This window comes from Castor canadensis, chromosome 6, assembly GCF_047511655.1.
Source record: "Castor canadensis chromosome 6, mCasCan1.hap1v2, whole genome shotgun sequence".
In the NCBI taxonomy this organism is placed as follows: domain Eukaryota; kingdom Metazoa; phylum Chordata; class Mammalia; order Rodentia; family Castoridae; genus Castor; species Castor canadensis.
The window spans coordinates 176981088-177006332 of NC_133391.1; the positions used below are offsets into that span (position 1 = coordinate 176981088).

Genomic DNA, 25245 nt, shown 5'->3' on the forward strand with positions numbered 1-25245 from the left:
CGCTTCGAATCTGCCGCGCGCGGCGCGCCAACCTCTGACCCGGAAGTGCCCGGCGGCCGCAGGACCATTTCCGGCGGGCGCAGGCCGGTCCCTGGGCGGCCGCGCCTCCGCGGATCCACCGCTGCCGCCGCCATGGGCAAGAAACACAAAAAGCACAAGGCCGAGTGGCGCTCGTCCTACGAAGGTGCGGCGCCCGGGGCCCGGGGTGGACGTCTCGGGGGCGGAGCCCGGGGAAGGGGGCCCGGGGGAGGGGCGGGGCCCCCGAGGGGGCGGGGCCCGGGGAGAGGAGGTCCCCGGCTTGGAGGGAGATGGGGGGCTCAGGGTGAGATGGGGGCTCAGGGTGAGATGGGGGGCTCAGGGTGAGATGGGGGGTTCAGGGTGAGATGGGGGCTCAGGGTGAGATGGGGGCTCAGGGTGAGATGGGGGCTCAGGGTGAGATGGGGGCTCAGGGTGAGATGGGGGCTCAGGGTGAGATGGGGGGCTCAGGGTGAGATGGGGGCTCAGGGTGAGATGGGGGGTTCAGGGTGAGATGGGGGCTCAGGGTGAGATGGGGGGGCTCAGGGTGAGAGGGCTGGGTCTCGGAAATGGAGGGGAGAGGCCTGGGTGGGGGGCGGGACCCCGGGGAAGGGAAGTCCGGGATATGGGGTTTCCAGGCAGGGAATGGGGATTGGGGTTCAGGAGGCGGAGGAGAGGGGCCTGGGCGGGGGGTTCTGGGGTAGAGGATGAGGAGGGGAGGGGGAAGGGCAGGGCCTTGGTGGTGGAGCGGGGTCCTGGCCGAGGCTTGGGCAGGGGGCATCCAGCGTTCTGCGGCAAGCCTAGGGGCCACCTCCCATTGAAGCATCCCTGCTGGGGATGCTCTGTCCTTGCTTGCCCCTCCTGTGTGCCCCAGGAGGACTTGTGCCAGCGGTATAAGGAGGAGCTTTGGGGAAGAATATGGGGTCTTAGCAGGGGGAAAGACCTGTTGAATAACCTCAGTGACCATGTGTTTAGGAGGGAGTAACTCTTCTTGTCAGTGGCTGTTTTGGCCATTCACCTTTTCAGGCTTCAGTGACTGCTGTCCTCAGACCAGTCTCCCGAGCTCTTGGGCCTTGGTATGGTTTGCCCTAGCATGGGATGACCCTGCCCCGCCCCCCCCCCAACCCGGTTTGTGTGCAGATTATGCAGACACACCGCTGGAGAAGCCTCTGAAGCTGGTGCTGAAGGTGGGAGGAAGTGAAGTGACCGAGCTCTCAGGTTCTGGCCACGACTCCAGCTACTACGATGACAGGTCAGACCATGAGCGGGAGAGACACAGAGAAAAGAAGAAGAAAAAGAAGAAGAAGTCAGAGAAGGAAAAGCACCTTGATGATGAGGAAAGAAGGAAGCGGAAGGTAAGGGGAGCAGGGCCCCAGAGCACACGTGTGTCCCTGCAACTTCAGGAAAGCTCAGGCCAGTTGTGCAGCTTTGGGCTCCTCAGGCATCACTCCTTGGCTGACCCCTGTAGTGGGTCTTGAGAGGAGGGGAGTTGCTGAGAGTCTCCTCTGGTTGAGGTAGAGGTGTGTACCTCCTGCAGCACTGGCTTAGGTGAACCCAGCACCATGTACCCTCCTTTCGCTGACCCCCACAGGAAGAGAAGAGGCGGAAGCGGGAGAAGGAGCACTGTGATTCAGAGGGAGAAGCAGACACCTTTGACCCTGGAAAGAAGGTGGAGGTAGAGCCACCCCCAGATCGGCCAGTGCGTGCCTGTCGGACACAGCCAGGTAAGACCCTGTCACCAAGACTCCTAAAGTCAGAGTGCCTTGTTCTGAGATGCAGTGGGACTGAAGTCTCTTGTCTTTGGGGACTGGTGCTTTCTTTCCTGGGATCTCTGCCAGTGTCTCCTGGATCCAAGGTTTTTTCCTCATCTGGAGCAGGAGGTTGCCCAGTTATTGTGGCCTTTAAAAGATTTTCTTTAACTTTTGAGCTAAGAAGGTTTTAAATGCTTTTAAAGATTGGTGAAAAGAAACAAAAAGGCATATGCTACAGAGACCAACTGTATGTGGCCCACCTGACCTAGACTATTTTTTATCTGGCTAAAGTTTGCCAGTTTTTCTTCTAGAAATTTGGATTTATCTGCCTTACTGTTCCAAATAGCACACCTTAGTCACACGAGAGACAAGCACACCAGTGGAAAGGTAGACAGTCCCCCTTGTGAAGAAGGCCCTGAGAGGCCCACATGGAAGGTCTGTAGTCACCTAAAGTCACCATCACTGGAATGAAGAAAGCTGGAGGTCTTCAGTAAATTTTCATCCTAGGCAGTATCTGCAGGCTAGTTTCCAAATGGCAGTCTTGCCTTTTGGACTTATGGCCCCCAACCTTCCTGCACAGGACTCACTGTCCCTGGGGCTTCGTGCTTAGGGCAAGCCTGTCTCCTCCTAGGGACATGTAGCATCCTGTGACAGGGAAACTGAGGCAGCTGGGTGTTGGGACTTGGGACATCAGGGACAGAGTGGAGGGAAGCCAGTTCTGGAATCAGGCACTCAGGCCATTGGGAACCATGTGACCATTCTGGCTCATTCAAAGGAGAGTTCCGGAATGCTCATGCTCTCTCAGTCTCTGTGGCCATTTTTCTCTTCAGGATTTCTTCCCTTGACTGGGTTTGACCACCTCCAATTTTCAGGGGCCAGCAGGAGATACCATGTTTCTGGTGAAGAACATCTGCTCATAGGGCTGCTGCTAGACCTGTTGCTGGGTGAGGAAGGGCAGATAGCAAGTAGTAGTCAGAGGATTGTGTCTGCAGATCATCACAGTTGCTGATGTTGGTTAGTTGGTCTACCTGATGTACACCCAGTGCAGTCCCAGTGACCTCAGGGGTTAGTTATGAGGTTATGTTACTGTGGACACACTATGCTCAGTCCAGAACGCCACTGTCAGGCCAACTGGGCCAAAGATGTAGGTGATCACCACAGCCCTCACAGGCCCCTAGGATATGTGTTTGTTCGTTGTTCCTGGTTTATAAAGGACCAGAGGTTGAGGAATCCACAGTGAAGTAATAACCAGGGAACACAGGGATGGTGCCTACACTTTCGTTTCCTCTGTACCTTGTGTAGACCATGGTGGGGGCTGGAGGCAGCTTGACCTGTGGCAACCCCGTGTGGCTGACTTACTGGGTCCTGTGATGTTCAGTGAGTCCCTTTACCTTTTACCTAAGGTCGTAGGAGCCAGGGCTGAGTCCGATTTGTCTTTGTGTCCTCTATTCTTGCTTGAGCTTAAATTTCTGTGAAACTCCATCCACACAGATGAACTTGGAGATCTCTGCAGAGAATTATTTGACTTTTATGTTCTTGTTTTCTTTTTAAACTGACAGCAGAGAATGAGAGCACACCCATGCAGCAGCTCCTGCAGCACTTCCTCCGCCAGCTCCAGAGGTAACTTTGTGCCCCTACTCAGCTACCTCCAGGAGTCTGAACCTGAGTGTCCTCTACTCAGCTCCTGTGAGGCAGATACCCTACCTTCTCCAGGAGTCTTAATCTTGAGCATCCCCTACCTGTAAGATAGACATTCTACTTTCTCCTTGAGTCTGAACCCTTGTGTCTCCCCATCTGTGGGGCAGACACCCCACCCTCACCCCACCCTCCTTATGCACTCCCAGTCTAGGTAGGAGTGGATGAACTGCAGATGCATGGCAAGGCTTCAGTGCAGGGAGCATATGGGCCAGAAATTCTCAGCTCTGTCACCTCTGATGTTGTTTGTGGTAGGATGATGGCAGAGCATCAAAGAGGTCTTGGTATTGTGTGTGGTGGTGGCGTAATTTTTATTGTATTTAAATATCTATCACAACTAAAATGCATGAAATTTATCGTTTTATGTCTTTTTTCCTTTTTTGGCTGTTTTAAGATTGAACTCAAGACCTCAAGCTTGCTAGGCAGGTGCTCTACCATTTGAACCATGCCCCCAACCCTTTTGTTTTAATTTTATTTTTGAGATAGACTATTGCTAACTTTTAACTGTGATCCTCTTGCCTCCTCTCAAGTAGCTGGATTATAAGCATAGGCCACCATGCCTGGCTTATTTTTTTACTTTCAGGAAGCAAATTTAGGGTTGGGCATCATGGCTCATGCCTATAATCCTAGCTTCTTGGGAGGCAGAGATCAGGAGACTTGAAGCTAGAGGCCAGCCTAGGCAAAAAGTTAGTGAGACCTCATCTGAGTTGATAAGCTGGGTGTGGGTTCATGCCTGTGATCCCAGCTACACTGGAGGCCATATGTATGATTACAGTCTGAAGCTGGCCCTAGGCAAAAACACAAGAACCTACCTGAAAAATGACTAAAGTCAAAAGGGCTGGGGGTGGGGCTCAAAGTGGTAGAGCCCTTACCCAGTAAGCAGAAGGTCCTGAGCTCAGACCCCAGTGCTGCAAAACAGAGACAGAAATCAAACCCGACAGAGAAAGCAAATTTAAAACTTGGTCAGTTGCATCAAATATTTGGATTGTATAGAGTTCTCTGTCACTTAGAACTCTACATTTTAGATCACTTCAAAGATGTCTTTACTTTCAGAAAAGATCCTCATGGATTTTTTGCTTTTCCTGTCACGGATGCAATTGCTCCTGGGTATTCAATGATAATAAAACATCCAATGGATTTTGGCACAATGAAAGACAAGATTGCAGCTAATGAGTACAAGTCAGTCACGGAGTTTAAGGTACATGAATTTTGTTTTCTGAAATAATTGTTGCAAAGCTCTGTGACTGTTTATATGTCTCTCTTTGTGTGTATCTGTTAAACGCTCTGTTAACGTCAGGTTGTTCCCAGTTGTAAGCGTTTGTGGTTGATGACTTTGTGTCTGGGCAATGGTTCACAAACAGCCTTAAGGAAATGGGTTGGTTGCAGACATTTTCTCTGTGTTTTGGCCTAGAAGCTGGGCTTAATGCTGCATGCTATTATAAATGTGTTTCACTTTTTAACATTACTGTGCTGACAGACAGGACATGTTCCTTCAGGCAGTGATGTGTCCAATTTGACCTTGCTTTGAGAATGGATATTTTCAGGAACATGATTTTTTTTTTTTTCTGAGTTTTTAGTTTTGTCTTTGTAATAGCTAGGTGTTTGGTTTATTATTTTTAGCATACTTATCTCTTGAGGGCTTTGCTCTGAACTCTCTACTTCTTGATTTTAGCTATGCAAGTTATAACTAGGGAGATGTTGAAGGAACTCTTGCTAACATTGTTACTGGTGTTTAGAACAGGACGTTACGCTTCTTTCTCAGGGTTGGGAAGGAATACTTGCTAATGTTGGCATTGGTATTTAGAATGGGGTAGAGGGCTGCTTTCCTACAGTTGGGTGATTGGAAAAGCTTGACTTTTCTATTCTTGTTCATGGGAGACATGTACTGAAGGATTTGCTGACTCAAAACTGCAACCCAGCAGACAAAGGAGAGAGGAGAAGGGACACTTCTTAGGAGAGACTTGGTGAGGCCAAAGGGCAGCTCCCTAACTAATTTGTACCCCAGGTCATCTCTGTTTGGAGCTGTGGGACTCCAGGTAGTCATTCCCCCAAGTGATAGCCATGAGGTGAGCAGTAGCCACTCCATCACATCCACAACGAGAGAGGATCAGCGGGTCCACGGCCTTGGTCCTGCCCTGAGGATGCTGGCACAGTGCCAATGGGACCCAGAAACAGTGACTTGGTGAGAGCTGACTTCAGTCCTCCAAACCCCTCCTTGCAGCTCATCTGTGAGAGCGCATGCTGAGGAATTGGTCAGGGTAATTAAACGCTAATTTTCTAAATATACTTTTACTGGACATTGTTCAGTAAGGCTCTCATTTTTTTGAGGAAAAGTGTTTTTCTAATTGATTGGATAATTATCTGTAGACAGAATTTTATTTTATCTCCTGTGGAAAAACCCCAGAGGTAGAAGACACTGCCTGCCTCACTCAGTTCCCTTACTTTTATGTAAAAGAACCAGAAGTTCATTTCTTACTACTGTTTATGTCTAAATTCCTACTAAAGAAAGGGCAGGAGGCTGGAGGAGAGAAGGAAGCACAGAATAAACGTATATTTCCCTAATGTGTGTATCACACTAAAGCGATTAGAGACTTTGACCAGATTTTCACTGGAAAACTTTTCCTCAAGTAAAGATGTGAACAGCTATGGAAGTCTCTCTTGAGTTCTGGAAAAAGCCAAGATGAAAAAGCCAAGTTTAATAGTTTTCCACTCAAATCCAGCCCTTCCTTTCTGGCCCATTTTGACAAGAATCAAGAACCTTGCTGTTGTCTGTGGCATCTCAAACTTGATGAATTCTCTGTTTCTTCTTCTCAGGCAGATTTCAAACTGATGTGTGATAATGCAATGACCTACAATAGACCAGACACTGTGTACTACAAGTTAGCCAAGAAGATCCTGCACGCGGGCTTTAAGATGATGAGCAAAGTAAGGAACCCACTGACAGCCAGGAGCCAGACAGCCAGAGCTCTGTTCTGACTTTCTGTGCCATCAGGCTCACAGTGATGACATGCTCCATCCGTCCACCACGCCGACCCTGGTGCTGACCCCCACTCTAGGTTGCCCTCTCTTCCAGGCACCATCCCCTCCTGCACCTGTGCAATGTAGTTGTGATGTTTTCTGTAGGCTTGGTGGAGAGTTGCAGATCTGGGGTCAGTCTTGCTGGATTGTAGCCAGCCTTGTGGGTTTGCTCTGCGTGGCAGCCTCACTGAGCTCTGGTGGCATATGCTTGTCCTCCTTGGCTATCCCACACGGCTTTCTAGATCTATCCATGAGCCAGGCTGCATGAGCATCACCTGTAGGTGAGAGCCACCTACTGTGCTCCGCTGTCACTGTTCTGGCCCCCAACCCCTGCCATCTCTGGGCCGCACTTCTGGGTACCAAGTCCCTGCAGCCACTCCTGATGCAGCGCCTGGGAAGGTAGTGGTTAGGCCAGGTGAGGCCGACGCCATCCCATGCCATCCCATCGTCATGGCGCCGTGGCTGTGAGGGAGAGGTAAAGTCCTGCTGCTCTGTCCTTTCTGATTCTAGGAGCGGCTGTTAGCTTTGAAGCGCAGCATGTCGTTTATGCAGGACATGGATTTCTCTCAGCAGGCAGCTCTCTTGGGCAGTGAAGACACAGCAGTTGAGGAGCCTGTTCCTGAGGTGGTCCCAGTGCAAGTAGAAACTGCAAAGAAATCCAAAAAGCCGAGTAGAGAAGTCATCAGGTAAGGCTCCAGAGCACTGTTTGCCCATGGAGCTCATGCCCATCAGAAGGACGGCTATGCTCGAGCTGAGTGGGACAAGGGAGACCCGACTCAATGCTGGTTCCTGCTGGAGGGAGGAGTGTGGTTCCCTGGGATCCATGAGTCCTGAGAGGCAGCATCAGTGATGCCCACAAGAGTGAGGTGACTGTGTCATGTAGGTGATGTCATATAGAGGTCTGCAGATGTCAGATGCAGCAGGGCAGTTCTGTGGGGTGGGGTGTGCTCCCACCACATGCTCTCACGCTGTCCTGGCACTGTCACAACAGCTTGTGCCACTAATAGACATGAGGTGCAGGAGAGCTGAGACCACCTTCCTGCCCCCCAGCCATATATACTCTGACCCAGGTGTGGCTGGCAGGCCCAGTGGCTATTAGCTGGTCATTCCTGTGTGTGTTCATGATGTTTGCCGATATTAATGAGCCCCTCCCTCCAGGACGGCCCCTCTGTGCCCAGTGCCTGTTGGCACCCTTCCCTGGTTCTTTCTAGTCCAGAGCACAGGAGGCATGGTGGCCCTTTCAGCACCTGAGCCCACAAGACAGACTGCCTGGTTTGTTTCTGTAGTGCTTCCTGGGCTGGCTTTTGTACTGCTACAGATGCTGAACTGGAGGAAAGGCCAGCCTCCACCTGGTGGTGGAGGAAAAGGCAGCTGTGGATACTATGGGGAGCACCTTCCCCAGATCTCTGCTCCTACCCTTCAGACCATAGCTTCCAAGGTCCTTCAGGGAACCCTCTTTTTGTATGAAAAACCTAGGGTTTCCACAGTGTCCCCTTGTTTCATGGAGGCTGAGCATCCATGAGACATCATAGTTGATTTCAGGGGGCTCTGTGTCTAGCATGTGACTGTTCTGGCTGTTTTGAGCTACATTTGTAGGATTCGCATGAGCAGCACAGATAGGCGATGGGGCACTGCACAGGTGACAGAGGTCTCTGTTCTGTTTGCATTGTATACTTCCCTCTGGCAGTGAGCAGGGTGACTGATCCCAATGCCACCCTGCAGGCCTCATGGCCCAGGGTTGTGAAGTTGAGAGTCAGAGTGAGTGTACATTTATTTCTTAACGCCATTCCCAACTTCCCACTGCACTCCCTGTGGTCCTCTCTTCAGGGATACGTGCCACCTCACGGTGCCTGGTCTTCTGATTGCAGAGTCTTGTCAATCAGTGGCCTGGATACAGGTGATCCTGCACTAAGATTCCACCCTGCTCTGTAGGATTGAGAGTTTTTGATAGAGTGGCAGAGTTGCAGTGTTTTTCCAGATTTCAGAGTCTGAGCTTCTGTACTGATGTCCCCAATGTCACAGGCAGTTGTGAATCATGGGCCATGCTGAGTGTCAGCTTAGGAGCCCTGACTATGGCTTACAACTGCCCTGGAAGTCCAGCAGGATTTCCAGGGCATAGCAGTGGCAGTGATTACAGAGCAGGATATCCTCCCGGCAGGGCCTGCCTCTGCTATAGCATTCTTTAGCTATTCAGACCTGTGCCCGGGCAGGGAGGGGCTGTACACCTGTTCTGTCTTTCACAAGGGTGTGGGCTACCTCCACGAGCCAGCACCCCTCAACTGTTTGGGTCAGAAGTCTTCTTCTGTGGGGAGCCCAGGGCCAACTGCTGAAATCTAGCTAGTCCCTTGGACTGCTCCTGGGCACAGCATCAGGGGCTACTTTCCACCTGGCTTAGCAACCCCGCTGCTTGCAAGTGTGGTCCTCTACCCAGAGAGGACTTTTGTCACTTTCCTTGTGGCACTTTTAATGTGTGTAAGCCACAGAGTTTCCCTTGCTACTCTTAAGGTGACTGGAGGTTTACCTGAGACATGAGAAGTGCAGAGGGTTCAATTGGCTGAAACATGTCACTCTGGTGACAGCATCTCATTTGTTGTGGCTAGAATGGAAAGGGGTGCTCTGAGAAGCAGGAAGGTCCAGCTCCTCTTTGCACTATCCATCTGGCCTTTGCTTCTCTGAGGAAGTGTTGGTAATAGTAGGTTAGGTTCTGGTTGGTGGCAAGGGTGGGGCCATACTCGAGGTGATATCTGGTGTCCCTGCCTTACAGCTGCATGTTCGAGCCTGAAGGGAATGCCTGCAGCCTGACAGACAGCACTGCGGAGGAGCACGTGCTGGCCCTGGTAGAGCACGCTGCTGATGAGGCTCGGGACAGGATCAACAGGTTCCTCCCAGGCGGCAAGGTAGTGCCGGGAGCTTGCTTGCAAGGGTGTGGCCGCTTGGCCTCAAACACTCGAATGTCTCTGCAACAGGCACAACCATCAGGTTACCACTGTGCCATTACTAGGGTTTATCCAGAGCGCCACCTGGGCCCAGTGTGCACTTTATCCCAGGGGCATCTAGATCAGAAGTCGGGTCAGCTCCTCAGTCTTCTGGTCTCGTTTCCTCAGAAAGAGCCTAGGGAACTTTGCTGGCAGGGCCACCATGAGCATGAAGTACTGTGTGTCCTCACTGTACCCCGCATGTGGTCAGGGCCAGCTGTGAGTGACCCCACTGTGTCCCTCGCAGTCCCTGGAGGCCCTGCCCGCCAGGGTTATACGCCCTTTGTTGTATGTCACAGATGCCCACAGATGGGTGGCACCTCTCCACTCATCCAGTTCTTCATGTGCACTTGCAGTAGCTTGAGGGCTGCTATTTGAGCCACTGGTCTCAGACCATCACTGCCATGTTTTGATGCAACAGCTTTGAGGCCCCCGAGTGTGGGGGCTTCCCGAGGCCTGCTCCTCAGAACAAGGCTGTGCCCCCCTCCTGGCTTCCAGGACACAGTGCCAAGCCCCTGTGACAGAAGGGAGAGAATACAGTACAAATGATCCTAACGTGTTCCACTAGACCTGATGTGCCTAGAATCTTGCATCTCAACACTGGTCTGCATAAACGCTGAGTAGAACTTTATGTTCGCTTGTCAACCTTTCAGGTTGCACTTCAGATTTTAAGTTAAGAAGGTTGAAAGGGCAACGTTTGGATACCTTGGGTTATGTAAAATACCTTGAGGTATCTGGGGTAGAGCACTTGCCTAACATGAGCAAGGTTCTGGGTTGATCCCCCTGCACTGCAAAACTTTAAGGTTTGTTTTTGCCATTTTGCTTTTTAAAATATTCCTACTAGAAGGTTGAGTCACCTGTATGGCCTACATGGCAGTTCTGCTGGGCAGCGTAGCTCTGCACCTACTATGCTCAGCTGTTGCTCCAGGAAAACCTGGTTCCTTTCATGGAGAGCCTTATTTAGAAACCATGAACCAGAGTCTGAGTGAGAAGCTCTGAGGTAGAGACAGGGAGTGCCATATGTGTATACAGTGAGTACACATGCAGCTTCTAGAAGGAAATCTGTATCAACCCACCCATGTTTGCACTTACTGGAAACCCTGCTCTCCACCAGAATTTCTGTTCATCCAACACCACAAGCCACTTCACTCCTCTCTCCGAGTTTAGCACTGCAGTGGAAAGCCTTACCTGTTTCCCTGGATATCCTGTCAGGGCCCTGTTGTGCCAGATTCCCAGCTCTCCTATCAGGTTTTTGATAGCCTCACATGCCTCTGCTCTTGCACAAACATGTTCCTTCTGTCACTTGTGCTGATGTGCCCCTTGTCCCCACTCCCCCCATACACATAGCCCTTGCACAAACCCCCTGTGCTTGGGTCTTTTGATCGCCTTAGAACAAGGCGTTGGGTGGTGGGTGTTCAATGGAGCTAACTTCCCATGTGCTTTAGAGATGTTAAGCCTGCGGATGGCCCAATGCTTGCTCCATCTCAGTTTGTTCAAGCTTGTGAACCATTTTAAACTTGGCATCTGGGTAAAGGTGTTTTGTTTGAAAAGCACCCATTTTGCAAGGCATCAGAAGGAGCCTGAGATGTTGCGCGTGGGTGCTGTTCTCAGTCCCAGGGGACACATGAGAGGGTGTCTGGTGTTTGCTCATGGAGGAAGTAGTGGCACTGTGGCCTTTTGGGATTAGCCAAGCTAGAGGCTGTCAGCCAGCATGTCACATCACTTGTGCTCTAGTGAAAGGCCACAGTGTCCCCTGTGGGACAGCACTCAGGCATTGCTTCCTTGCAGATGGGCTACCTGAAGAAGCTTGGAGATGGGAGCCTGCTCTACAGTGTGGTGAACGCAGCTGAACCTGATGCTGATGGTGGGTGCCCCAGGGCCTGGATGTCTGCTGCTGCACAGTGTCCTGTGACTTACACACACACTGAGTGACACATTCCCATGTCCAACACCATTGGTAAAGGACAGCAAAGCAGTGCCTGGCTTCCCATGTCTGCACATGTTCTTGATGCCATACATGTAGAGTGGAGCCTGTGGGCGTTGTCGGGCTGGGGCAGTGGCCGCAGCCTCCTGAGTTCCTTCAGTAGCTAGGACTAGACTTTGCTCCCTGAAGCTCAAGCGTCAGAGAGCAAGGTTCCATGGTCAGGTCAGGGAAGGTCTTGGCAGAGTGCTGGGTGCGCCAGCCTGGCTGGGTGTCCCGTGGTCTTAAGGAGGGATCCTCACCCTTGTCCACCTCCCTAAGAGGGCAGTAGCTGTCCTTGCACATGACTCCCTGGGATTGAAATGCCCACTGACACACTCAGAGAGTAAAGCCTGCCCAAGGTCCACTCAGGCTTCCCTTCCTCTTTGCCTACACCTCACACACAGGTGGAGTGGCTTCCATGGTTGTGCATACCTGGTTTCTCCACCCATCCCTGTACTTCCACCCATCCCTCTCCTGAGGCAGCCCCTTTCTGTGGCTATGGTGCCTGGTTCTGTTCTTCCACCCAGCCCCCTCCTGTGGCAGCTCCCTCCCATGGCAGCCCCCTCCATGGCCATGGTGTCTGATTCTGTTCCTTACCCCAACCACAGATAAGCAGGGTAGTTTGAATTTCTCTAGCTGACTTGAATCATTATCTGTAGTGAATGGCTGTGTTTTCTGTGTGAGAATACATGATGTGATCAACACTTGGGCTAGAAAGACAGCAAAGGAGATTGAGGCTCCAATCAAGAATGGAGGAGTTCATTCAGATTTACCCATGGTGCATTCATGGCAGCACATCCCGCATGACTCATGTGCAGTCAGATGAGCATGTGCAGGGAAGAGGAACCACTGTGGTGCTATTATGACATTGTGACATGAAGGTGGAGTGTTTCGTGAGCAATTTGAAAATGTCATGGCCCACAGGTGTGAAGTTTTTATGTTTGGGGTAACTGTGACATAGAGTCAGTGTTGGAAATGATGGCTTGCTTTTGTAAATTCATCTTTCAGTGGTCACTGTAGAGTCATGCCCCACCCCACCCCCGACCTCCCACCCTCCACCCCCATATCTGCTGTGCTCTAGAGAGAATGCCCAGTGCTGGGCTGGGGCCTGGCCCTGCCTGCTCACCCATTTCTGTGTCTTCCCACAGAAGAGGAGACACACCCCGTGGATCTGAGCTCACTCTCCAGTAAGCTGCTCCCGGGCTTTACAACACTGGGCTTCAAAGATGAAAGAAGAAGCAAAGGTGAGTGCAGCAGCATGAAGGAGCCTGCAGGATCCCAAGGGCAGCCAAGACGCAGCTGGTAATGGAGATGACCAACTGCCACTTCCCCAGGATTCTCACAGTTTTATTATTGTGTCTAGATTCAGGTTTTAAAACTAACAAAATTAAGACCAGTGAAAGTAATGAGGGTAAAAATCACACTGGGTGAGTTCTGCTCTGGACTGAAGATCTCACTCAGCTTCCTCAGTCTCCTGACAAGCTGCTCTTCCCTAGTGGACACTCCTACCAGTGGTTGGAGGGTGCAGTTTTGATTTCTTCCCACAGACTCTCACAGTTCATCCATCTGGAGGAGTGGCAAAGCTGCCAAGCAGCTGGGGATACCTGTGCATGGTGGTTGTGGATGGGATTGCATGTGTGGAGCAGCAGGTGTGCTGTGTGTGTTCTGTTTCATGTTTGTGGTGACCTTGCTAGTGTGTTACTGGGTATGTGTGAATGTGCATGTGTTCATATGTGCCCTGTGTGCTTGGAAGGCTTGCTTCTGTCTGTGCGTGTGTTTTAGTGCTCAGGTGTGTGTTGAACCTGGCTTTGGCCTGTGCATGTTTTGTGCATACATTTGTGTGGGAAGGCTTCCTTTGATAGATGTGTTTTAGCATGCATATGCACATTAGGCTTAGTTTGACGTGCACACGTGTGTGTATGTTTATGTGTTGTGAGGCTTGAGAACAACTGATGTTCCTTATGGACCTGCCCTGTGTCCTAGGGAGGGATATTTTCTTCCTCTTGAGGCATAATAGCAGTCCCTGGTCTGAGTCTGCATGTGTCTCAGTGAAATTTTTTCTTGCTTTTTTCAAGTACCAGAAGTGTTTTAGGGCTTCCATTTTCATCCCCTGAGTTTAATGTTGCCTGTGTTCTTGAGCTTTTTCAGAAACTTCTTTTCTGAGGTCATGGCGTGTCCCTGTCTCACCACTTCCTGTCTCCTTTGTTGCTTCCTGTAGCCCCTGCCTACACCTCTGCCCTCTGGAGGCGATCAGTGGCAGCTTTGTAGAAAGTGCTCCTGCCTCCTGTTCTGTCTCACCTTGATTGTGAACACCATTTGCTCTGCAGTGGGACAACTTGGTGTTCTCTCCAAACCATAAACTTCCCTTGAGAGTGTTTCCTTCTTTCTGCACTTCTCTGTAACTCTGTGTTTAGGCCTCTCATTAGATGGAGCTTTCCGTGATGTGTGATCTACCCACCCTGCTCCATCCTGGTTGATTCTTTCCACAGTTTGATTTTGAGACATGGTTCTCAGTTGCATCTGTTCTGTCCTGGGGTCATTTGATCTCTAAAGTGCAGGGGAAGGTTATGCTACTGCACCCTGTGAGGAGAGGACATGCATGGCACAGATTGCCCAGCCCACAGTGGCATCTCTACAAAAGTCAAGAAACCCTGCACTGCTTGGTTTGATTTGCTCTTATGTGTCCCCCTCCATAACTGACCTAACCCAGACACAGGAGGCCCTTCTCTTTTTTTTTTTTCTTTTTTTTTATATTCATATGTTCATACACTGTTTGGGTCATTTCTCCCCCCTTCCCCCCACCCCCTCCCTTACTTCCCCACTCCCTTCCTTACCCCCCCCAGCCCCTCGCTACCAGGCAGAAACTATTTTGCCCTTATCTCTAGTTTGGTTGAAGAGAGAGTATAAGCAATAATAGGAAGGACCAAGGGTTTTTGCTAGTTGAGATAAGGATAGCTATACAGGGAGTTGACTCGCATTGCTTTCAGGAGGCCCTTCTCTTGTCCCAGCTTCTTCCTCACAGAAGGGATGAGCAGCTCTTGCTCTGTGGCCCTGGCCCACAGAAGTGAAACAGAGTACTGAGTAGATTCTCCTGGTTACCTGCAGAGCTTTCCTTCCTGCATTTGTGCTTGGCAGCGGAGCTTCAGAGAGAAGGAGAGAAGGGACTAGGGACAAACTGTGAGCAGGATGTGCTCACAGTGGCTGTGCTGGATCCTTCAAATGACTGTGGATCTGACATTCCCTTGCTTCCCCCTCTTCTAGTCACATTCCTCTCCAGCGCCAGCACTGCACTTTCAATGCAGAACAACTCCGTGTTTGGTGACTTGAAATCAGATGAGACTGAGCTTCTGTACTCAGCCTATGGAGATGAGACAGGAGTGCAGTGTGCGCTGAGGTAAGTGGACCACATGGCCACATCTGGGAGCCCTTGCTTGTGCACAGTGCAAGCTGTTTCCTTGTGAGTGATTCAGGGCCCCAGCTGAGCCTGTGGGAAATGTAGCACTGGCGGTAGGGGTAGGCCACAGCAGAAATTCCTGTGTTGTTTCCAGCTGACCACTCTGGTTGACTGTGGGCCTGTCTCAAAATGCGGGTAACTCAGGCTAATTTGGAGAAGGCAGTGATCCAGGCTGTAGCTTAATAAGGAATGTGTTTAGCCTACTATATTGAAGCGTTTCTTAGTAGCTGAGTTAACCACGGCTGCATAACAAGGCTCCACAGCTAGTCTTCAGTCACAGACCTTTATTTTCACAGTCCTGGAGGCTGGAAGTCTGAGATCAGGTTTTGGCAATCTTGGTTTTGTATAGGCACCATTGTCTCTCATGTCCTCATGTGGTGGTCCCTCTGTGTTGGATAATGTCCTAACCCTCTCCTCTTGTGAGGACACCAGTCAGGTCAGACCAGGAGCTATCCTAGTGAACTCTGTTTTACCTTAATCACGATCTCCAAATACATTCTGAAGTGTTGGGGTTGGGACTGCAGCTGATGAATGTGGGTGCAGTGTGGCAAAATTCAGCCCATAAAAGGGACTAAAGTGTAATATTAAATCACAAATGCACTGTTGCATTTCCGTAGAACTCTTGCCTGTTTTACTTGTTTTTTTGGGCAAAGTAGAAGTGGGTCATCCTCAGAGTTTTAGTAGTTTTTTATGGGTAAACTTAATTTTGTTAGCCTCTAGGAAATGGAATCTTTGAAACATAAAGCTCCATTTAGCACTTAAATAAATGAATACCTGTTTCAAATTTTAATAATCAAAAAGTTAAAGTGGAAATAGAGGAGGAGTTTCTTTGAGGAGAGGATGGATTTGTGAGTTAGAAACAAGAGTTGTGAAGCAGTACTTGAGCCCGGACTGGCTCAGCAGGAAGAAGAACCCAGTCCTTGCACATCACCTGTACCCAGCTCAGCTCAAGGGCTCTGGGGGCAGGCTGTGCCCAGACAATGTGCATCTCCCAGCCCTCCCCAGATGCTGTTTCTAGATCTCTGTGTGCCTACAGTGAAGCTCTGGATGGCTGTGCCTCAGCCACAGGAAGCAGCCTAAGAGCTATGGGCCACCAGGGTTGGTCAGCCTAGGAGTGGTCTTCATCACAGGGCTCTGCCCACCACACTGTGGTCATGGCGTTCCCAATGAAGGCTTCCCTTCCTGTCCCTGTGTTTTGCTCATCCTGGGTCAGCTCCAGGCCACCCATTCTCCTCTTTCCTCCGTGAGCTCTTTAGTGTCTGGGAGCCCTTAGTAGCTGTGCCTGGTGCTTTTACTCTAGGATGTGGTTTTTATTCCCTGCTTATGTCCTAAATTTTATTTAATTTGTTTTGCCTTTTTAAATTAATGCATTCATATGGTCCAGAAATCAAAGTGGTCCCACAAGGTGTGTACAGAGTCTCACTGCCACCCTTCTAGGCTGAAGTACATATTACCACTTAAACAGATTTGTTACCTCTGTGTGTATCCCATCCCTGTCTTAAAAAAAAATCCTGGAGATGTTTTTAATCAGTTTTGACTATGGAATACATTGAAATCTCATGATTTCCCAAGTCCCCACTCCTCCACAACACCCACTGGGGAGACCCCCGAGGACTGTCTGCGAAGGGCACTGACATTGGCTCTGGAGTCAGGACCGTGGTCAGTGGTGGGCAGCAAAACCTTGAAATAAAAGGCATGGTACTTTTTTGACACGTTCTCTCACATGGTCCTCTTCTAGCCTACAGGAGTTTGTGAAGGATGCTGGGAGCTATAGCAAGAAAATGGTGGATGACCTCCTTGACCAGATCACAGGTGGAGACCACTCAAGAATGCTCTTCCAGCTGAAGCAGGTGGGCCGCATGTGTGACACACCTTTGCAGGCACAGCTCTCAGCCCACTCTTGGTGATGTCCTGTGCAGAGAGCCTAACCAGCCTGGCTGGGTTTCCAGGGAAGAGTGGGCTAAGTTTAAATAATTGCTGGCTGTTCTTGCCACCTTGGCTTTAAAGTTTGCTTTTAATAACTATTTATCTTTCAAAGAACTTGCTGTATGATTTTCAGTTCTTCTTAACTTTCTCTATGCCCACATTTCTTCCTTCTGCCATCATTTTCCTTCATACTGAAGAATTTTTCTTGATATTTTCTCACAGCACAGATTTGCTGACAGTGAAGTCTTCTCAGCTTTGTTTGAAGTCTTGGTTTTGGCTTTACTTTTGAAATTCATTTTCTTTGGGCATGGATTTAGGGAGACCTTTTCCCTTTGCTCCAACAAATATCTGACTTTCGTTGGTTCTGAGGAAGTGTCTGTGGCCCTTTGTAGGTCTTTGTTTTCCATTTGTGATTTGACTGTCTGTCCAGACCATGCTGACAAACTGCAGCCCCTGGCCAGCTCTGACCCTTAGCTTGTACTGCCCATGAGCTATGGACATTCTTATGTCTTAAACGTTTATTCCTGGCTGGTGTCAGCAGCAAGCTTTGTGTGCTTGTCCTGCCAGAGGTTATTGGCTACTTGGGTCTGTCAGTTTGTCATTGTCAGCTCTGTTCCCTCAAATACCCTTTTCTGTTCTTGCCTCTTTCTCTTTTTGTAGGAGTTTGACTTGTGTTAGATACTTGATGTTACTTCATGTGTTACTAATACTCTGCTCTCTTGTGTTGTTTTAGTTTGAATCATTTCTGTTGCCATGGCTTCAAGTTCAAGCTCACCACTCCCTTGCCTTGTCTAAATCTATTGTTAATTCTAGCCAGTGGGGTTTCCCTTTAACATACGATACTATTTTTGAGCTCTAGAATTCCAGGTGTTCCTTTCTATCTTCCATTCTCTCACATTTTAGTCCTGTTTTCCTTTGAATCTTTGAGCATGTTCATAATTTAATTCTGGTGATGTCATTGCATGCCCAACAGTTCTGACCATGCAGGGTGTCTGGTAAACAGCCACCGACCATATGTCTCACTCCTGAGAAATGTGAATGTGGCCAGCCTGAATGATATGTGACCTAAGCATGAACTGCAAACTAGAATGCAAAGACTAAGGTGAAAGAAGAAATGTGGAAACACCATTTTAACTGTTTTATGGGGCTACACAGTAGAATGAAAGTGCTCTCAATATAGTGGATGAGTAAGACATGGTACAGTTAATTATATATTAGTGAGGCAACTAGAAAATTTCAAATTCAGCATGCGCACACAGTATATTTCTGCTGGACAAAGCAGGTAGGATTTTCCTTTTTTTTTTTTTCCAGGGCCAGGGATTGAACACAGGGCCTGGTGTGTGCTGGGCAAGCACTGTGCCACTAGCTACATCCCCATCCCAAGGATGGTTGGATTTTATGTTTTCTTTTCAATGCGCTGATGTACATTTTGACAGAAGGTTAAAACTTGGGATCTCCTGATTCTGTCAGGCCAGGTCTAGGGCAGCCATACTCTGGGGCTAGTTCTGTCCTAATGTCCAGGAACTGCATGCTGGGTCTCTTCTCATGGCCCAGGTTTTCCTTGAGGCGTCTCAGGAGTGTGTTGCTTCCTGGATCTCATGGTTTTTCACCTGGCTTTGTAGTCTGCTCTGTGCCTACACAAACCAGCAGAGAGACCCTGGTGCCTCGCTAAAGCTGAACCCACCAGCTTGGGAGGTCTGTGCCTGCATAGACCAGTATAGAGACCCTGGGGTCTCTCCAGAGCTCTGCCCGCCAGCCCCTGAGCTCAGGGACTGCATAGAACAGCATAGAAACTCAGGGGCCTCTCCAGAGCAGTGTTCGCCAGCCCGTGAGCTCAGCTCCTGTTCTGTGCCTGCAAAGATGAGCATAGTGATTACTGGGTCCTTTCCTGAGCTGTGCCTGCCAGCCCATGACCTTCGCTCCTGCTCTGGTTACTATCTCCTGCTGAAGGTTCTCTCCAGACAGGAAGCCATTTCTGTGCTTTGTCAGTATTATGGTAGGAAGGCATTTGGCTTGTTGTGGCCCTGAAATGAGATTGCATTGTTGATTAACTCTGAGTTCCAGGGTAACCTCTTTTATAAGGGCAAATTTGTATTATGGCTGAATAATTTCAAGTGCACTGCAGCATTAAATGATACTCAGTACTAAAACGTAAACATTAGCGGATGTTTCTAAGAGAAGACAGACCTAAAAACGATGGCCACATTTCTAATTAAAAGTTGGTGAAATCACAGTATAGCTACATCTCAGAAACACTGTTCTGGACCAAGATCAGGAGCTGGAAATGTGCACCAAATCACATCTTTTGAGGAACGTGTGCAAAATGAGGGTGTTTCAGGGATTGCTCCTATCAAAGCACAGGACAATGGTGCTATGGAGGACAACATGGCTGCCCACCTTGGCAGGCAGTGCGAGTATCTGCCTCTGTCCTGTGCACACCTGTCTCTATCAGAACTTTCAGCAGGTCTCAGGCTTGGTCATGTTTCAGGCTAAACCACCAGGCCTGTGTTCTTCTCAAGTGGCCTTTCTTGGCCTGTTTAAAACATCCTTGGCTGCACATGCAGCCTTGGACCCACTCCTGCCCCTCTTGCCCTGTGGGCACCTTTCCTGGCACAGCCTCCGGGCTCTTAGCTAGCATGGAGTAGTGCATGGCTGTATCACTACCAGCTGGAAGAGCCTTGTAAGACCCTACATCAGCTCTTGAGTGTGGTGAGGCTGTGACGTGTGTGTGTAGGATGGATGGGTTGCCCTGAGATGTAAAATCACATTGAAAAGCTGGTTTCTCCCCTTGTTACTTTGCAGAGGAGAAGCATTCCTGTGAGACCTGCAGATGAGGTGAAGGTGAGTTTCCCTAGCGTGGACTAAAAGCCTGATCATGGGGTTTGTGTGGGGCGTGGCCACGCAGCCCTCATACTGGGTGGTAGTAGAATGTCCTGCTCATCTGTGCAGGAAACCAGCATCAGGCAGTGCTTCTGCTTTAGCGAACCAAAGGGATTGCTGTGAAGCTGAGGTGTGTTCTTCCAAGCCCAGTCCTCAAGCTCTGTACCACTAGCTGCCCGGGCCTGTGTAGCAAGTGTGGCCTAGTGTCACAGACAGCAATATGGGCCATGCTGCAAAGCATATCCACCGCCAGCAGCAACCTTTGAGCTTCGATGATCAGGTGTGGATGTGAGTGCTGAAGCTGGGTGGCAGGAAGCCTCTCAGAACCCTGGTCCCATACTGGAAGGAGAAAGCCTTGGTTTGAGAATCTGCTGCACGGCTCCTGGAAAAAGTCATGGGCCCTGTAGATTCCACGTGTCTGCCTGTAGCATGGTATCTCCCATGTCCCTGCAGAGCCTATGGATTTCCTGTAACGTTAGCAAAATGTAGTTTGTTCTGGGTAGATGGTAGAGTTACCAAGGGTGGTGATGGTCTGAGGAGATTCTTCGTGGATGTGTGTTTGTGCATCCACCTGCAAGCTCCAGCTGAGTCCCTTGGACTGCAGCTTCATGGTCAGGGCTTGGTTTTGTCACTTATTCAGGGAGACTCAAATTTAGCACATTGTAGTCTTCCACAGCTGACTTTAGGTGTTGGTTTTTGCTTCATGTTTATCTTGTCTTCATTTAAGCTTGATACTTGCCTTGTCTTGTGCAGGTTGGGGACTCCCTGGGAGATGGTGCTGGCTCTGTTCTGGACTTCATGTCAATGAAATCATACTCTGACGTCTCTCTGGACATGTCCATGCTCAGCTCTCTGGGTAAGTCATTCTGAACACTCTACCACATAGCCCCCCAGCCGAGCCCATGCAGTGCAAAAATGATGAGTACTTGGTTTCCCTGAGTTCCATGAGCCATCCTGGCCAATAAACGAACCTGCAGAGGGGCTCATGGGAGCTCTGATTTATGGCCAGAAGCGGAGGAAAAACAAAATGGGGCTGTGCTTGGGGCTTGAAAGGGGAGCCGTCTTAGGAACTGAGCACTCAGCCTGTGGTGTCTATTGGTCTCCAGAGTCAACTGAGTTGGACTAGAGGACTCAGTGCACTTGCCTAGCATGCACAAGGCCCTGGGTTCTAGCCACAGCACTGTCACTGGGGGAAATTGGCATGTGAGAGGAAATAAAAGTTTGTGGTTTTTCTTTTTTTTTGTTTTGTTTTTGGTTTTCTTTGGCGGTACTGGGATTTGAACAGGGCTTGTGCTTGCTAGGCTGGTGCTCTACTACTTGAGCCACATCCCCAGTCCTTTTTGTTTTAGTTATCTTTCAGTTCAGGTCAAGTACTTTTACCTAGGGCTGGCCTAAGATCGTGATATTTTTACCTAAGCCTTCCTTATAGCTGGGGTTACAGATGGGCATCACTATGTCCAACTTGTTTGTTGAGGTAGGAGTCTCACTAATTATGTCTGGGCTGTCTTAGAACTACGATCCTCCTGATCTCCACCTTCTGTGTAGCTGGGATTATAATCATGTGCCACCATACCTGGCCCCTAATTTGTTTTCTTTAGAACTCCATGGTTAAATTGTCATGCTCAACCCAGAAGAGGTGACTTCTGACACTGGCCCCCGGTAGCCTGGTGTGTGCCGGTGGCTGTAGAAGGACTGTCCTTGGGACCATCTGTGCAGAGCCTCTCTGTGGCCCCCAGCTGTGCTACCCTGGTCTCCTTTTTTGACTTGAGGCTGTGACTGTACAGTTGCTGGGATGCTTGAGTGCTGTGAGTCATGTGCCAGGTGCCACCTGTGTCAGCTGGCTGTCAGTGTGTGTGTGCCTTTCACCATAGGAAGTGCATTATACTAACTGTCCTTCATCCATGACTGGCCAGCCACCCAGTGCCCTTGACTCATGTGTGCCTTCCCTCCTTCCCCTGAGCATACCTGCTTGCCTCTTTGGGCCTCACCTAGGACACATGCAGCAGTTGTCACATCTTGAGGGAGTCTACCTAATGTCACCCCACATCCCACAGTGCAGGGAATGACCTGGCCCAGTGTCACTGGGGCTGATGAGCTCTGCCTTGTGTCTACAGTGGGTTTTCTGATGCCATTTTAAGGAGCAAGGTAGTGAAGTCTGTCTCCCAGCCTCACACTGTCTGCCTATTGGTTGGAGTGTTTTTAGTTTGTTGCATTTTGCTTTTGTTAATTTCCAATATGAGTAGATTCATTTTTTTCATCTTGCTGTTCATGGTCTTTTCTCAACTCTGTCACAGTTCCCTTGACACCCTAAGTTCCATGACCTGCTGCGGGGGTCTCCCAGGACTGAACATGTGGTCATCCTCATGGATACAATCTTATAGTGAGAGACACAGAATCAGCACAGGGAGAAGGCATTTGGAATAAGCAGAGGGAACCAGGCTTGAGTTTCCAGAGGTCCCTCCTATGGACCATCATGTTCACATGGAACATGATGTGACAACATGTGGGAAGGTCCCCCAGGGAAGCTCACCAGTGACCAGGCACCAGTGCCTGGTGTACACCACTTCCAGGCCCCACAGGAGGGCAGAGGCTGACATGGTCCAGGCTGGGCACAGTTTAGTGTCAGTTGGTAATGGACCTTCCCCAGATAACAGACCTGGGGACACCAGCCTCCTGTGCACAGTGGTCAGATTGCTTGATTGTGCTTTTCTGCACAGCAGCTACTCTCTTTCTTGGCTTTGGTGGAATTTCTCCTTACTTTCCCACTTTTCAGCAGCTTAGTTGTCAGTCTTGGTTTGATGTTCTTCAGATTTAATTCTCCTGGGACCTGGGTTCACATAGCTTTTGTCAAACATGGAAATCTTAACTGTCATTTGTCCAGTGACCACCAGCCCACCCTCTTTTGTACCATTCCTCAGGCTGCTAATGCTGCCTGTGCTTACCTGTTTTCTGGGTACCTGAGCAGCCTGAGTTGGTGGTGCTCTTGCTACCAACCCTGTTATTTTCATCTCTGGCATTTTTAGTGTTGTCATCCCATCTTGCCTCATGCCTTCTGCACTCTTTGCACCTGGAGCATATTTCCAGGGACTGCTTTCCCTCTGCCCACTGACTCCAGTTTGGGGTTTGGTGTTCTCAGGGTGGGTGGTGTGGAATCCTTTGGACCCTCTCCTGGTATTGTTGGTCTAGGGCCACCCTTGCTATGGGCAGAGGTGGCCCCTGTTAGGCTGCACCTTTCTCAGGGCTTGATCGGACATCTGGCTGATGGCATACAGGTTATCAGAGACATGTCCCTGAGTTCCTGGCTTGTTGAGCAATTGCTGGGGGCCTTTTCCCTGACTGGTAGTGTCCTCCCTCAGGCTAAGGTGGTGAATTGCTGAGAGGAGTGAGCTCAGGACCTGCTGAGTCCCCTCCAGGCTATGAGCTGGGCGGAGGGGCTCTGCAGACCTCTGCACACTCTGCCTGCCTGTTGTTGTTTGTAGCAGGATGCTAGCATACCTGACTAGGCCTTTGCTGTGGTGAGAGCTCTCCCCTGTGTTTGTGCATCAAATAGCTGAGATTCAGCGTGGTGCTTTGCTTATATAAAGTCACTGGCCCACTCTTCCCAACTGTGTGATCTGTTCTTGAGTTGGGCACCATCTACTGTGATCACCCCCCATGACAATCTTGCAGAGTGATTGTGCAGTGTTTCCAGCTGTGTGCTGGCCTCGGGGCTCAGGACTGGCTGAGTGTACCAGCGTCTGGTCATCCCTGTTCACAGGGAAAGTGAAGAAAGATCTGGATCATGATGATGGACACTTGAACTTGGATGAGACAACGAGACTCCTACAGGACCTGCACGAGGCACAGGCAGAACGAGGGGGCTCTCGGCCATCATCCAACCTCAGCTCCCTGTCCAACACCTCTGAGAGGGATCAGCACCCCCCGGGTAGGTGACCCACTGGCCTGGACAATGGCAAAGACTGGGTCTAGTGGAGGGAGCCCTTTCGTGATGGTGTGTCAGGCCCATGGGGCTAAGAATGTTCTGGTGCAGGGGGCCTGACATAGTATCAGAAGACCTCATCTGTACCTTCTACACCCTGGAAGCAGCCCTAGGAGCCCAGTTGGTGCATTGCTGGGGCATGAGCTGAGTTATACTGCAGGATGTCTGTTTCACTTCAGACTTGTCCCCTGGGGGTCTTTTGCTGATCAAGATTTTAGTGCTAGACTGTGTGCTAATCCATGTTGTAGAGGTCACATGACCATCCCTAGTCACGGTCCATATCAAGGAGAGTTGGATCACACCATGCACACCTGGCAGCTGGGTGTCTCAGCCACATGCAGAACTGCACATGTTGGCTCCTTATACATGCTTAGTACATCCCGGTGCTGTTCTGTCTTTTTGTTGTTGCACTTGGTGCTTGGGACCAAGAACTGAGAACTTTGTGCATGCAAGGCAAATGCTCATCATTGAGTGCACCCCCATTCTGTGGGCAGAATGTATCCTAACCTTTTCCGAGGGTCCTATGACCGAGGCCACAGGAAGAAGGACCAATGTTTTTGGTCTTGCTCACCTTGTAATTGGTGTCAGCAAGGTAGTGCCTGAGGCAGGTTCCACATGGTCCTGTGTCAGTTCAGCAGCCAGTATGGACCCCCTCTGCACATCAGTCACACAGGCCAACATTGCTGGTTTCATGAGCACTGCAGATCTGTCGAATGTTGAAATGTCTTGTTTTTTTCAAATCTTCAGGAAGCCCTTCTCGCCTTAGTGTTGGGGAGCAGCCGGATGTAACCCATGACCCATACGAGTTCCTCCAGTCTCCGGAACCTGCAGCCTCCACAAAGAACTAGCTTGCAGGAGGCCTCCAGGGTTTTTCCTAGGTTTTATTTGCATGTACAGTTTTCCCTCTGGCATGCAGCCGCAGCTAGAGAGGGGTGGCTTGTCCGCACTGTCATGTTGATGGCAGAGGTGTGATGCTGTGAGTTCTGAGCAGTGAAAACTGCATGAAGGGCGTGCAGCCTGATTGCTCAGCCATGTGGTGTGCTCCAAGTTCCAGGGTGTGGGTTCATCTTGTCCGTGTAGTGTGGATGCACAGTCCAGCTCAAGTCTTCGTTCTGTGAGAGTCCTGCAAGCGTGCTGGGCACAGTGCAATTCCTAGCAGGCCATGGAGGGACTACGCAGGAGCCATGGGGAGTCCCGGGCAGGCCAGTTGAGGCAACTGCTGCTTCCTGTGTTATCATTGAGCCCGTGGAGGGAGTTGCTCTGCTGAAAACAGTGAGCTTTACACCTGGTAGAATGAAGTATTCAGGGCTGTGAAGCGTTTCATAACTGGATGTGTTTACTGGGTGCCTGTTTATATTTGCACTATACTGTAAACATGATCCTAATAAAGAGATTTCTAAGATGGGGAGAGCATGTGATTGTTCCCTGCCCTGCTGTGATGTTGGGCACACCTCTGTTGCTCAGACCTCCCTCGTGGAAACATGAAAGTGAAGAAACCCTGGTCTTCAGGGGCTGAGTACAGATGAAGGCTCAGTCCTGTGGATGGGTGGCCCCACAGACAGCATGCAGTGCCCAGGCACAAGCATGAC

At 50.0% G+C, this 25245-nt stretch overlaps 1 protein-coding gene across 3 annotated transcripts; it reads left to right on the forward strand.

Annotated features, from left to right (window-relative positions):
• Positions 1 to 50: 50 nt before the first annotated feature.
• Brd9 (bromodomain containing 9) lies at positions 51 to 25058 on the forward strand. Of its 3 annotated transcripts, none has more exons than XM_020183841.2 (16): positions 51 to 184; positions 1156 to 1370; positions 1607 to 1739; positions 3326 to 3386; positions 4515 to 4659; positions 6276 to 6386; positions 6990 to 7165; positions 9244 to 9376; positions 11243 to 11318; positions 12566 to 12661; positions 14679 to 14811; positions 16610 to 16721; positions 19600 to 19638; positions 20431 to 20533; positions 23435 to 23602; positions 24404 to 25058. In XM_020183841.2, the coding sequence occupies exons 1-16, from the start codon at positions 133 to 135 to the stop codon at positions 24502 to 24504; spliced, it is 1854 nt and encodes a 617-aa protein (XP_020039430.2). In that variant the 5' UTR covers positions 51 to 132; the 3' UTR covers positions 24505 to 25058. The 3 variants fall into 3 exon arrangements, with proteins under 3 accessions (XP_020039430.2, XP_073933881.1, XP_073933883.1); XM_074077780.1 differs by having other exon boundaries at positions 7050 to 7165; XM_074077782.1 differs by having other exon boundaries at positions 7053 to 7165.
• The last annotated feature ends 187 nt before the right edge of the window (positions 25059 to 25245 follow it).

What these genes read in the sequence shown, in the direction of transcription:
- Brd9 (XM_020183841.2), top strand. Translation starts at nt 133, where the DNA reads ATGGGCAAGAAACACAAAAAGCACAAGGCCGAGTGGCGCTCGTCCTAC. An exon ending in AGATGAAAGAAGAAGCAAAG is followed by an intron (nt 12,662 to 14,678) that starts GTGAGTGCAGCA and finishes CCCCTCTTCTAG; the next exon opens with TCACATTCCTCTCCAGCGCC. An exon ending in GTCCATGCTCAGCTCTCTGG is followed by an intron (nt 20,534 to 23,434) that starts GTAAGTCATTCT and finishes CCCTGTTCACAG; the next exon opens with GGAAAGTGAAGAAAGATCTG.